The sequence below is a fragment of the Acanthopagrus latus genome, chromosome 18 (genome assembly GCF_904848185.1).
Source record: "Acanthopagrus latus isolate v.2019 chromosome 18, fAcaLat1.1, whole genome shotgun sequence".
Classification (NCBI taxonomy): Eukaryota; Metazoa; Chordata; class Actinopteri; order Spariformes; family Sparidae; genus Acanthopagrus; species Acanthopagrus latus.
Window position 1 is genome coordinate 23,486,962 of NC_051056.1, and position 14,251 is coordinate 23,501,212.

Sequence of the window (14,251 nt, forward strand, 5' to 3'; positions counted from 1 at the left end):
AACAGCTCATGGTCTTGTAATCTACTACAAACTCAGGCAACAAAAAGAAAAAGGAAAGCAAACACACATGTGTAAAGGGGAAACGTGTTTAAAATCATGCACGATGTGTATGGGTGACTCTTTCTTTTGATTAATATTTTAACATGATATCTTCACTTTTACTCAAGAATGACTTTGGGGTACTTCATACAACACTGGTAACCAAACGTATTCACACTTCTACACAAAATAACCTGCACTGATTTGCTGGAAGTCACTGCACAGAGTTTGTTATTAGCACTACACAATTGGTTGCCAATTTATTAGGTGCACCTCGCTAAAAAATGCAGTCATACTTGTAATAATTCCTTCCTTTGTGAAGTGATAATGTTCACCTTTCATCGTCTGACAGGAGGTGTTTCCCAACAGGTATTTCAGGTATTTTGTCCACTCCTTTATTATATTGGCTGCCAATGTGGGTCGACCAAGTGCAGCATGATTCAGCAGCACCGCAAACTACACGTGCCAAAAAAAAATAATGAACCAACACCTCTTTAAAACAATTAATAAATATTGTACCCCCTCACATGGCTTGGATTTAATACACAGCTGTTGTAGTAGGTCTAACCATAGACATATATACATGACAGACTGTGTATTTATGTCTATGGGTCTAACAAGGTGGCTGTGAGACCCTGACCCCAGTCTGAGTGCTGCCCACCAGGTGGCGCTGTGCTGTTGTTCCTGCTGAGCGGGATAGTCTGACTGCCTCCAGCCCAGACGGCACACAGCCTCAACTCTTTCTCCATTATTATCCCCGCCAAATTTCACTACAGTAAAATTAATCTCAAACTATCCCGTGAATACTGTGGAAGTCAGTCAGTCAGTCTGGGTCCAGCTGGATGCTAACTGGACGCTAACTAGCTCGCTAAAAAAAGAGAGCCTGCAACAAGTCCCTCAACTCAACCTCAAGGTAAGGGAAGTTTCGGAGAAGCGCTTAAACAATAACAAAACATGGGGAATGTTGTGCTGTGGAATGTGTTTGTTTGTTTGAAGGATAATAAGTTGTGGGGGTGTTGCTGCGGGGGTCTGGGGACCGGAGACCATCTGGATGGAGCGGGGGACTTTCTGCCGGGGTGGCTACCCGAACCTAGCTGTGGTGGCACGTGTGATGAACGACGGTGAGTGCTGGTCCTTCATTAACTTCACGTGTGGGGGAAAAAAAAGGTTTTCTTTGGGTTTAAATCTGGTGTGTTTAAATATACACCGACGTGATATGACTCTGGTCTGGATGTGAGGGTAGTTTGGGATGTTCAAACATGAAGCTAATTAGCTTAATCACCATGAAAGTTAAAGCACCTGCTAATGAGCCCAACTACGCATGCGTCGTGTGGACTGGTTGTAGCAGGTGAACTTCTCAGTGAAGTCACTGAAGTTCACAATAATAATAAAAATAATAATAATGATAATATGAATTGAATGAAAGCTGGCTCTTAATGTGATTAGCAGGATCTTGATTTGTATTCTGAATTGTTTGGACAAACAGTGTAAATAAATCAGTGTTAGTGTTGAATGAGATCTTTGAGTTGACCTGCAGCATAAAATAAGTATATAAAGCATAGCGTAAAGTGAGTTGCAGTGATCAAGTGAAGAAGAAATGATTGCATGATTGATCATTTCCAGCTGAAGTCTTGGGACAATGGGCCCTCAATAATAGTCATAAATAAACGTATTAGCATATCTAGCTTGAATGATATCTCATGAAGAAATGCCTCCAGTAAAATAAGTTAAATAGAGCTTTTTTTTTTAAAAAAAAATCATATTAGTTTGAAATGAACACTGAATGTCAGGAATTGTTTCTAGGCACCAGTTGGCATAACAGAATATCATAACATCATCACTATGGAGGTGAATCATATTGGGATAATTGATCCTGACAACACAAATCAGATTATACAAATATACATCCACTGTGTGGAAACTCATTAGAAACCTTAAATTGTTGAAAACAATAACTCATTTTCTCAGCACTACAGAATGCAGATATTTTACGTTATGTTAAAAAAATGTGTTGATGAACACAATTTATTGGCAAGTTTAAGAGACTGTATAATTGCCAAATACAAAAATAGTCTATCAAATACTATTATTGGTTAATTTGAGTATATGCCTTCTTTCATTAGCAGAGTAATTATATTACTAGAGAGTGCTGAAATTAAAACGTGACGTCACTGCTCGGATTGATAACCCTGAATGTGAAAATGAACAAACGTTGTTGTGTTAGCAGCATATAAACACCAACAGACGAGGCCTGGGCTAACTTTAAGGACGGGTCTTTCTTCTGTTCTTTTATAAGTATTTAATGTAGAGTAATACGTTTATTTGATGCCAGCCAGTCACACAGACATCAGTTCATTATGTCAGGTTGCCGGCGATGTTATTGTTTCCGTTATAGAAAACATTCAGGTAGGTTAAGCCAGGTGACAAAGTATGCTAAGCTACCAGTTTTAAGCTAACCACTGAGAGCTGACGTTAGCGTAGACTTCAACTAACATCTATATAGCGTTGCGTTATTTTCTTGCAGTTTTTTTTTTTTAATTCCTTGACATAGACTCAAAGAGCTGCTTTGCTTCAATTGCCCGCGCCTGAGTGTCGCTCCGGAAGGGGAAGCTTTTTCAAAGTTGTATTTCCGCTGTCCTATTGTCAACGCGCAGAAGGAGAAGCTAGCTTAGCTGGAAGCTACCAGCCAGTAACAGACTGGCCACCCGATCACGACGTGGTCGCCTTTGTTTTTCCCCTCTTAACGTCTTGGGATGTTGGAGTTTCTTCCATAGTCTGCTGTTTGTGTTTGGTGAAAGACCGATACGACTCACTGCTAAGATTATTTCACACAGTAAACTGTGTTTTTAAATCTAACACTATTCTAGAAACATGGCGGATGGCGGGCACTACTACAACGGTAAGGGATCTGTGTTCTCTACAGCTTTAACCTGACATGTTGTGCTGCTTGTACCGTTTTTCCCTCAGACCATGGAGACTTAATGGTGAGGAGAGAGGTCAGAAGCACTGGTTACATGGTCGAAGGAGGTAAAATTATATCTCGGGGCCCCTACAGATGTTAACTTCTGCAGACATAAGTGTTTACTCATTGCACAAATATTTACCCATTACATAAATATGCACCTTTTATTTTATTCGTACAACACCAGAGATGTATTACACTGAACATTTTTAATACAGTTGCATACACAGAGGACAGTAGTGCGAGCTCCTGTACCATGCTGTCTTGCTCCCTGTCTTGTCATGCATGCCCTTTAAAAATGGTATATGATCTACGTTTTTTTGTTTTTTTCTTTACAATTTCTTAATATCTGCTAAACATGTTTTTCAATATGGATGTTTTAATGAATTTATAATTTTACCCTGCAAATCATAAGACATAATATCCATGCATTTACTTCCTATTTCTCATCATTATGTAATGTGTTATAACTTGGTTTCTACTTAAAAAACATTCTTATGTACCTTATTAATCTTCTTATGTATGTTTATGATGTGACATTGAAGTCAAACTGTTCCCTTTCTCAGAGCACGATGATAGAACTGCACCACAGTATCGCAGCCGTAAAGGCAGAGGTGGTCACAAGGGTCGGTCCTATGACAGGTCCCGAAGAGACCGCCAGCCGGGTAGCCACTCGGGGGGATTTGGAGGTCCTGGGCCACGGTCCAGGCTTGCTGATATGGATGAAGATGTTGCTATGAGTGACAACTCTCAGGACAGCAGCTCCCAGCATAGATTGTAAGTCTAATCATCTGATCAAGCCTGTGGATTGTTAAACACTGTCAGCAGATACATTGGTTAAGAGTGGGGGCTCCAAAACAAACAATTCCCTTTTAAAAGACTGCTTGGAGAATTGTTATTAAAGTATGAGTTAAATGCAGTTTCAGAATAATGTGGTACAAAAGTGGAAGCATAAAATGGAAAGATTCTTTTCTTTTCTTTTCGTTTCCGTTGGTATGCTCTCTCCTGAATTATTTGATGTGGGGCTGTTTCCACTGCTTGGTGGCTGATTTGATTCTATCCTCAATTAGCTTGAGTCATTTCAGGGAGTGAAAGTAGAACAAGTCGGCCTGAACATCATTGTAAGTCATCTAACCACTACAGCAGAAAAGACAAAAGTGAAACTGTGAAAGTGAGACAAAAGTTTATTGAGGTCAGTTCAGTAACTTTGACTGGTTTACCACTGTTATCTCTGCTGTTTTGTTTGAAATTACCGACTTGCATACCATGCATACATTTTAAATAGTTAGCTTTAGGGATCTCTGCCCAGACCGGCCAACCTGTACGCATTTTGACATCAGAGTATTCTTGTTTGTTTTGGCATAAAGCGAGCAAAAAGCGCGTGACGCCAAGTGAATTTGAACAAATTGTGCAGCAGTGTTCAAGTCTAACCACGAGAAGCAGCAGCAGCAGCAGCTAAGCGCCCCTTACCGTCACCCACCTACAAAACAAATGTTTGCAGGCAGAGATAATTGACAAAACGTGTAATGTCAGACGACGATCAACAGCAACACTCTTGGCTGCGATTTTATCCTTCTCGTTTCCCCTTCTCACTGCAGCTGGCTGTTTCACGTCAACACTGTTATTTGAACTCATTGTTGAAGGTTTTATTTGGAAAATGCAACCAACCGAGCAGGAACTTAAGTCTGGTCCAGGAACTATATCAGAGGAAATAAATTAATACTCTGGTTCCTCCTGGTGATGTTTAAATGTACGTTTTTGTCTTGTTTAGCAACCCATATGGGAGGCCTATTCGGAAAGGAGGGGATGGACGTTTTGACAGGCGACCAGGCAAAGGGGGAGGAGGTGGTAGAGGAGGAGGAGGAGGAGGCGGCGGCGGCTTCAGAGGAGGCCGAGGTGGAGGAGGGAGAAGTCGGTCAGGCTGGTTCAAAGTTACGGTATGTGGTTATACAAGTTGTCTCAGGACATCCATATATTTACAACATAACCTGTGAAAAGACATCACATTCTACTTTCTTGGCTTTTTGACAGATACCACACGGGAAAAAATATGATAAGCAGTGGTTATTGACAGCCCTTCAGAACATCTGTTCAGTTCCTTACAGACCTGTACAGGTGAGGTTCACTGTTGTCTTGTGATTTGAATTAAAAATAAAAGGCACTTTGTATTTCTCAAGTTATTAAGTTGAACGAAACAGTACATGACCTTCTCATCCTGTGCTTCTATTTATATTTGCATTGTGGATTGTACTTTAGTGCATTCAGGATGCGTAGAGTTCTGATAAAAGAAACTGTGATAGTTACTTGTGCTTTCTTTTTTTATCTATATTTTTTCCTTGCTTGCTGATGAATAATATATATTCAGTCTCTATCTAAAAACAGGATCTATCTGAAGGTTTTTAGAAAAGGGCATTTTTGGACATAGTCTTTGCATTTAGGAATTTTGATTTTACCTCTTTCTCCCCCTGTCTGTCCAGTACCATGTTGACCATAACAGGGCTCATTTCTATGTGGATGATTCATCTACCGCTAATGCCTTGCATAAATGTTCCCACAAGATCACAGACACAGATGGGTACAAGGTATGTTGAGGAATTAACGGAAATGTCAATGTTGATGCTGCAGAAAATCTATTATCCCTAATAATCACGCTTCTTATATTGCCAGATCTTGGCAACATGCCACACTTTTGCCTATAGCTTGTAGATAATGGTGATATCCTATCTACTTTGATTAATGAATAACCACAAATCACGCTTTATGTCAAACTCAACATGTGTATGGTATATCTGTTTACTAATCTATGGAATATCACCTGTTTATTGTCTCTTCAAGGTGGAAGTTCATGTCAACCCCAGCGCTCCACCTTCCAGCCTGGTTTCTGATCTAAAGCCTGAACACTTGGAGCACCTGAAGGTAAGAAATGGGAGACAATAAAAATCTGAAGGTTCTGACTGAAGTTGTGACAATGATAAGATTTTTAGATGCCTTAGAAATCTATGGTAAGAATTTAATTTGGGCTCAGTCAGAGTAAATGTGGAGCTTTGTAGTTGATAAAATAGAAGTTGAAATAGAGTAATTTGGTTTGAATGATGGAGGAGATGGTGCTAATTAATTCATATTTTAGATTAATCCCTTTCTTTCTGTACTTTTTAATTCCATTAAATTGAAATGAAGCAAGTGTCTGACAACGTCTTGCTGTTGAGATGAGACCTCTCATGTTGTTTATCTCTCACAGCAATGCATGGCAAAACGGTTTGATGGCTCCCAGCAAGCTTTGGATATGAACAACATCCGAACAGATCCAGGTAATTATATCCCCACACACAAATTGTATGCATGACATCATATTGGACACAAATTTAACTAGCATCTAACAGTACTAGACTGGTTGTTACAACTGAATATCTTGTCTGTCTTTATATATAACTGTTAGAAGCTGAATTGTAAGACAGAACTGTTGAATGATTTCACTGTTTCTGAAAATACTTTTAAATCCTGTGTCTGTTTTTGCACATGCGCTTAGTATTTTGATTGTTACTTTTATGTCATGTGACAGACCTGGTGTCCCAGAACATTGAAGTCATCTTAAATAGAAAGACGAGCATGGAGGCTGTCATCAAGATCATTGAAGAAAACATTCCAGAGGTAATATTTCTACATTGGTTGGGTTTAATGTTATTGATTTGGAAAATAAAATGACTGTCATCAAGATAAAAGTGCCCTGGATGTGCTTATATGTTTCTATGACTCTTTCCAGTTGACCTGCTTGAACCTGAGTAACAACCGCATTCACAAACTCGATGAACTTGCTGAATTGGTGACCAAGGTGCCTAATCTGAAGACCCTCAACCTTTCCCACAATGAGGTAAAACTGGCTGCTCAGTAAATCAACTGAATGATAACCAGGCCTTAGTTTGACCTAGTTTTATATCCTCCTCTCACATCAACGTCTTCTGGTTGTTTGGTCATCCAGCTGAAGTCTGACCGGGAGCTGGACAAGCTGAAAGGCCTGAAGCTGGGGGAGCTGTGGCTGAACAGGAACCCTCTGTGTGACTTCTTCAAGGATCAGGCCTCATACATTAGGTCAGTCACCGATTTTGGGGGGTGAATAGTGACGATTTTGTCAGCGGTGTGACTGTTTGTGTGCGAGTAGGGGTGTCCAGGAGGTGTCCTTCTTGTTAAGAGTACACAGCAATGTGCTACAAAAGAAGATCAAGCAGGCCTTTGAATTTGTGTTAAATAACTGAAAACACTTCCCTAGCATCTGTTGGATCAGCAAGAGGCAGCTGACATTCACTGTTAAATACCCTTTAAAAATGTATTTGTGTGTTTCCATGTGTGTGACAGAAAGAGAAAAAGGAAACAGAAATTAGTTCCAAGTACACGTTTCTCCCCCCTTTTGATGATGAACATTTCCTCTCCACACTACAAATTAAGCATTTCTTACTTCCAACATCTCTGCAAGGACTTCTACACTTGATGCAGTTCCACGTTGTTTTCGTTTCAGCTTGCTTTACCTCTCCACATTATGAGCAGCCATTTTCTCTCTGCCACTTATTGAGCTTCACTGTGGGGCGTCCTTTCAGGCTTTGTTCTGTTTGATGGTTCTCAGTGATGCTGTACCCAGCACCCCTCTGCTGACATCTTGATTAGATTTCCCATAAGCTGCTGAAAAACACCATCACACTGCTGATGAGATACAACTCTGAGAAGAAGCACTGTTTTAAAAGAAGATATTAAGCATGACAACCCTTGAAAAACATTTTTACTGTGAACTGCTTTCGAAGATTTGAGTCTGAAACGGTCTCTTGAGCAGTACTGTAAAACAGTGTAGAGAGGGCCCTCCACAGTTGCCTTGACAAATGTTTGGCTAAAAACAAGGAAAATCCACAGCCAATGAGATCCTCTCCTCTCGTAGCACCCTTGCCCACTCAGCTCCCTGTGTCAGGCGAGTATGGAAGGCTGGATAGCCTATGACGGGTAAGATCCCACCTTGAAACCCTGGGACAACCTAAGGCAGGCACAGTCACGATTACTCGGCCTTGGTCCCTGTGAGCTCTGACTCACTGAGAGCGCGACGACTGGAACTTATGAAGACGGGACTCCACAGGAAAAGCTGTTGGGCTGAGGCGGAGTGGGATACAGATCATTATAAATGGCCAAAGATGGTCAAAAAGAAAAAGCAGTCTGTCTCTTCCATTAAGTTGGTTCTCCTTGGCCTGAAACAGGCCTCTGCTGTTCAGTAAAAGATGTGGAGAGTTTGGCAAATACGCTTAACTAACTTCAGAGGGAAATGTGTCCTGAACTGGAAATTTAAGTTGAAATAAGTGAAGTTCCAGTTTCTGATGACTGTGACCAGTACAAAAAGCTCAACCATTAAGCAGAGAGCAGAGCAGAGTAGAGACTAATAACTCAAGTCTAATGATTAATGATTTCACAGCCCCTCTTTTATTCGAGGCCTGTGCACAAATTAAACTTTAAAATTAAAAGCGGACAGCTTGAGCATGACGACCGATCTCCTCAGAATTGATGGTGGCAATGAGATACTAAACTGATAACTGCTCTGTTGTGCAGCAGTGGGAGGCTGCAGGATGAGTGGTGGGACTGCTGGGTGCAGCTCACTTTGAAGCCAGCTGTCCTTTTTGTTCTGCTCTATTCTCAGGTTGTCTTTCTTTGCTGATTATCATGGGTGCAGACAAACAATGATTTGAGCCTTTAATGGATGTTAGACTACATTCGCTTGTGTTTTGTGTGACTTTCACTTTAAATTTCTTTACCCAGGCCCTGTTTTTTTGTTTTGTTTTTTGGGTTGACATTGACTCATCTGATTCCAGCATCTTGGCCCATGTTTTTTGGGGAAGTTGACTCGAGACTGGCGGTAACACCTCTCTCCCAGCAATTCATCACCTCTTTATTTTACTAATTCAAAATGGATGTGTTAACTGGTTTCCATCACAGTGTGGCAGCTCGTGGGTCTCTGCATGTTAGTATGCGTGTGTGTGTTGTTGAGAAGTGTGTTTATGTGGCTTCTCCATGTCAGATCTGTGTATATCTCCATATTGGGGGAGAGGGTGAGTATACCTGCTGGTAAGTACACCTGTGGGGTGGGAGAACTGTCGAAGAGCACAGCTAAGCTGAGAGGCATGTACTAATCCGTTAGTGGATTTATTCATATATATATAAAGGTTAAACCTCAGTGACACTGGTTACAAGTACAGTTCAGTGTGTGTATCCATGTAAATATACTTGACTGTATTCTCCCAAATGTTCTCGACAATGTAGCATTGTAAAATTACATCAACTGAAAGACACAAAATGACAATATTTGGGTCAGCAGGTGTGACTGACAGTGGTATCTACTGTAATGAACTTGATATATCTGTGCGTTGGGGTAGTTTGTGATGATAACCTTCCTGCTCTTGGTTTTTTGTTCCTGTACCAGTGCTGTGCGGCAGAGGTTCCCCCGGCTTCTAAAACTGGTAAGTAAAAAAAACACAGATGACAGTCGATATCAAAGAACTAGCTGGCAAAGGCCAAATGTTGTGTCGCCTCATGTCATATTCTAATTAAGAATATGTCTGATAAATAGTTGCAAATGGATTCTATTTTCCAGGGGTTTTTCTTTTTGTCAACTGGTCCACTTACCTGAACAGCCAATCACAGTAATTTGTGTCAACACCAATGACTGTACAAGCTCGACTTGGTAAAAATTTGCCGACAAGGGCCGTCTACAGCCAGCGGTGTAGGACATAATGCATTGGCAAGAGCCGATGGCACCGACTTGGGTTAAAAAAAAAAGATATTGGTAACAACAGCATGTAAATGAAATACATTTGCAGTATCTGAATGTGGCCACATCATGAATCTTCTTCATGTGTTTCTTTGTAGGACGGCAATGACCTCCCTGCACCCATTGGATTCGATGTGGAAACGCCCACCACCATCCCCCCCTGCAAGGTCACTTGTTTTATCTCATGTGATTGATAATATATATTTATTCCAAAACAACAATGATGATCAACAATGTTGATTTAATTTAAGATACATTCTGTACATTTAAGATAAATTCTCCTTCAGGTGGAAGGTTACCAACATAACATGTATTTCTCCAATTGACAATACAGGGCAGTTGTTTCGGCTCAGATGAAATCAAGGCTCTCATCCTTCGGTTCTTGCAACAGTGAGTTTTTACCTTTTTATGTAGAGACTCTTCTTACAGCAGTCATTTTATCAGTGTTGTCAGGGTCAACGTGACACAACTATTCACATCAGATCCACAAGAAAGGATCACAAGGACAACCCCAAAATAACTAACTTCTGACTATATTACAGGTACTACAGTATATACGACTCAGGGGACAGACAACCACTTCTGGATGCTTACCACGATGGAGCATCGTTGTCCCTCACAACACCTTACTCCACCCAAAACCCCTCTAGGTATGAACACACACTTTTTCTTTAAATGTAACAACAGTGATTGACACATGAAATCATACATTCATAAGATTTTCGTTCATCTCCACCCATCAGTGGGTGCTGCTCTTACTGCTGCTCTTCCTCCTGGCGCCTCCCTATCTGAGTCTCGCCTGAATTCACATGTTTTCTATCTGTCCCTCTCTTCTGGTTTCAGGAGCAGCCTGGGAGAGTATCATAAAGACAGTCGAAACCTGAGAAGGCACAAAGACCCCAGTGAGTTAACTAGCGAGCTGTTGGCTTGTCACAACATCTGAACTGTAAAGACTGAATATTTGTGAGTGTACTCCTGACGTTTCCCTCTCTGAATCTTGCCTCCTTTAGCGCTACGGTTTCGACTTCTGAAACACACACGACTCAACGTGGTGGCTTTCCTCAACGAGTTGCCTAAAACTCAGCACGACATCGCCTCCTTTAATGTTGATGTTAACACCTACACCGTGAGTTCATAATTTCTGCCCGTCAGCACTTGATCAGCCTTTTCCCTCTCCCTTTGATTTTATCTCTTTTAATAATTCTGAAAACTGTTTCCCATTTACAGAACACACTACTATCATTCACAGTCAGTGGCGTCTTTAAAGAAGGTAAGGTGTTTGGTCATCATGAGTTAAAAATCTTGTTCTCATCGACTGCGAACATGAGTGGTGGTGTTTTTGGTGCCAATTTGTGTTGTGTCTGTTTTTCAGTCGCTGTTGATGGAAAATCCAGAGAGTCAACCATGGCCTTCTCACGCGTGTTCGTCACGGTTCCAGCAGGGAACACTGGGTAAGTGAAGTTAGCTCACAATGGCCTGTATCATCTTCCTGTTGTCTTTCACATTTACTTATAAGAAGGAAAATAGAATAAATTCGGAACAAGTGTTGATCTTGAAGAAAATTCACTGCATATGAGGACAAACACCGCACAAATGTATATTTTTTTGTTCCAAGATGGATTTTGTTTAATTATGAGGCCACCTGGTGGCCCATACTACCTGTTTCAGAACTCTAACCAGAGTGTGTGAGTGGAGTGAATCGGTGAGAATTTCTGCTCCTTGCCCATGATGCTGTTCATTCCACCTGCTCCACTCAAATAGCTCACCACTCGCTCCAACATTAAGAAGAAAATTCACATTGTAATCTAATTTTATGTTTAAACTGGCATCTAAATAACTGAGTAGTCAAAGCCTCATGTTCCATTATTTATTTCAATGTCAGTCAATTTGCCAGTGAATTAGGCACACCTAGTAAATGTAGTCTATTATCATCAAGACCCTCTGAAACAATCTCAAAGAAACAATACTCTAAAAATTTTGAGAATCTCTATGAAGATTTGTTTTGTTATATAGCCACTTAAATGGCTACACTGCCTTTAGCTTGGCGAGGCTAATGACCTGGCAGTTGAGTGTCTGACAGGTGAACCTAAAGGGGCCCACTCATCGCCCAGACTCAAACCAACGGCCAACTGCCATTATCCAACTGTCACCTCTCGTCTGACCCGTTCGGCAGAAAAGTTGCATTGAAACATACCGCCTCGGCAACTGCCAGCTACACAGTAGTGTGTATGTTCTGTGCTTGTGCGAGGTGCAACAAGCCTCCTTAACATCGGGTGGCGCTAGTCTCGTGGCAGTAATCCAAAACACAAAAACAGGAAATGACAGAACGGAGTGCAGACGTAGATATCAGAGAAAAACCAAGTGCACACAATATTGGCTCAATATTCTAACCTGAGAAGATGTTTGTGGAACACAATACTTGGCATTAATTGAAAGATCATTATGGCTGAACTGATGGTCATGTTGCCTGCTCTCAGGCTCATTATTATACAAAGACATTGCAGGAGGGAAAAAGTGGTTTGTTCCGCCCCTCTTACACACAGCGGTGATTCGCTAGCACACCGCCAATCAGAATGGTCATTGAACAGACAACCAATCAGAGTATCCAATCACGTCCAATCCTTCGACTGCTGACAGTCTCAGCTTTGCAACACAGCTGAACACACCGAACAAATTTGTTCCCGATCTCATCCCGAGTCTCCCCAGACGTTTCAGACGTCCACCGTTTGGGCCAATGTGTTCCTGCCATAAAGTTCGTTTGTGGAACAAAAGAGGGAAAAGTTAAACCTCTCCTGATGTACCTGAAACAGTCCAAACTTATGGTCTGTCTACTTTGTGTCACAGTCTCTGCATCGTGAATGACCAGCTTTTCATCCGGATGGCTACAACTGAAGAGATCCGCCGGGCCTTTGTCGCTCCCGCCCCGACGCCATCTTCCAGCCCCGTCCCCACCCTCACTGCTCCGCAGCAGGAGATGCTCACAGCCTTCTCGCAGAAGTCTGGAATGAACCTGGAGTGGTCACAAAAGTAAGTCTTGTTTTCCTGCATATTCTGTTAGCAATAAATGATGACAAGTTATTTACTTACTTTAAAATATCTGTCACAGGTGTCTGCAAGACAATGATTGGGATTTCAACAGAGCGGCACAAATTTTCACTCAGTTAAAGGTAACACAATTTATTTGAGCTCCGCAACTCAATAAAATGTGGTTGTTTTTATTGTAAGTTCCTAAAATGTTTTTTCTTGTTTCTCTTTTCAGACGGATGGCAAGATCCCTGATGTTGCTTTCATAAAATGAAGAGATTAATCATACTTCTGTGAAATAAAATCTGCAGTCATTTTTATTTAAGGGTTTTGTTTTATCCTTTTTTTGCCTGTTCATTTATTAAGAAAGTACACGGCTTAACTCTTTTGTTTTAACAGCCAAATGTCAAGTGTTCAATCTAAAGACTGATGTTATGATACAATTTTCAGTTGTCATTGTAACTATAGTTTTTAGTCATTTGTATATAACTCACTACATGTTTTCATAGGAATAAAGACAGTTGGCCAGTAGATTAACATGTGTTCACAATGATTTGCTATGTTACGTTTGAATAAAAAATATTTTGTTACACACACCTGATAGATTTCACTTCTGCTACAGTAAGACCAAAATACTGGGCATGAAGATTCATTCTTGACCTTGGAAATGCAGGTTTCCCAAAAACTGAAAGTCATAACTCAAGGTCCACACTAGCTTTTTCTAGAGCTTTCAAAAGCTTCTTATGGTCTGTATCAGTACATGAAGACTGCAAACTCCGTCTGCTGACTGAAATGAAATCCAGTTGAAAGCTCCAGAAAGGAAATTAGAAAGGAGAGGCTAGTGAATCATAATTGTGAATGTTACAACATGGTTATCACATGTAAATGTTCCTTTTTACCCCAAAAGCTATGCAACATACAGTGCAATTAAAGTTCAAGAGAGCCACGGTTGAACATGTGAAAAAATCAAATCAATAATACGTATATGTTATATAAATCTGTCGCCCACATGTTGTGTCTTAACAGCCTTTTTACTAGATATCTTGATGTAAGGATGTGTATTGTTACATAAGCATATAAAGCTATAAATAATGTCTAAATTATTTGTATAGAAGAGGTTTGTTGTTGGGAGTAGTTAGGTTGAGTATAAATTCAGAAATAAATGTTAATTGCATGTAACTATATTTAATAATGCTACTATATAACAAGTAAAATCCCCCATGAAAAGTCACACTAATCCTTAAATACTGTACTGATAATAATCGTTCTTTACTAATCTGTAGTAATGTAGTTATAGATATTGGTACATTTTAGTGTTTCAATTATTCTATGACAACTGAATTCTTATTTGGTTAACATTTTTGCATACATAACACCAATATAACTAATGTTGAGTAGTGTAAAGATAAAAAAAAAAACACAAGTTAGATAAA

The 14,251-nt window shown here is 40.4% G+C and overlaps 1 protein-coding gene across 3 annotated transcripts; it reads left to right on the forward strand.

Annotated features, from left to right (window-relative positions):
* The first annotated feature begins 800 nt into the window (after positions 1 to 800).
* zgc:153681 (uncharacterized protein LOC751719 homolog) lies at positions 801 to 13,351 on the forward strand. Of its 3 annotated transcripts, XM_037078146.1 has the most exons (23): positions 801 to 952; positions 1,036 to 1,160; positions 3,007 to 3,066; positions 3,568 to 3,778; positions 4,773 to 4,938; positions 5,033 to 5,116; positions 5,479 to 5,583; positions 5,837 to 5,917; positions 6,240 to 6,309; positions 6,561 to 6,649; positions 6,762 to 6,869; positions 6,978 to 7,087; positions 9,447 to 9,483; positions 9,893 to 9,961; positions 10,129 to 10,184; positions 10,337 to 10,444; positions 10,638 to 10,696; positions 10,805 to 10,920; positions 11,022 to 11,064; positions 11,167 to 11,245; positions 12,639 to 12,821; positions 12,901 to 12,961; positions 13,054 to 13,143. In XM_037078146.1, the coding sequence occupies exons 2-23, from the start codon at positions 1,091 to 1,093 to the stop codon at positions 13,090 to 13,092; spliced, it is 2,004 nt and encodes a 667-aa protein (XP_036934041.1). In that variant the 5' UTR covers positions 801 to 952; positions 1,036 to 1,090; the 3' UTR covers positions 13,093 to 13,143. The 3 variants fall into 3 exon arrangements, with proteins under 3 accessions (XP_036934041.1, XP_036934042.1, XP_036934044.1); XM_037078147.1 differs by lacking the exons at positions 801 to 952; positions 1,036 to 1,160 and adding an exon at positions 2,283 to 2,445 and having other exon boundaries at positions 13,054 to 13,351; XM_037078149.1 differs by lacking the exons at positions 801 to 952; positions 1,036 to 1,160; positions 3,007 to 3,066 and adding an exon at positions 2,685 to 2,938 and having other exon boundaries at positions 13,054 to 13,351.
* The last annotated feature ends 900 nt before the right edge of the window (positions 13,352 to 14,251 follow it).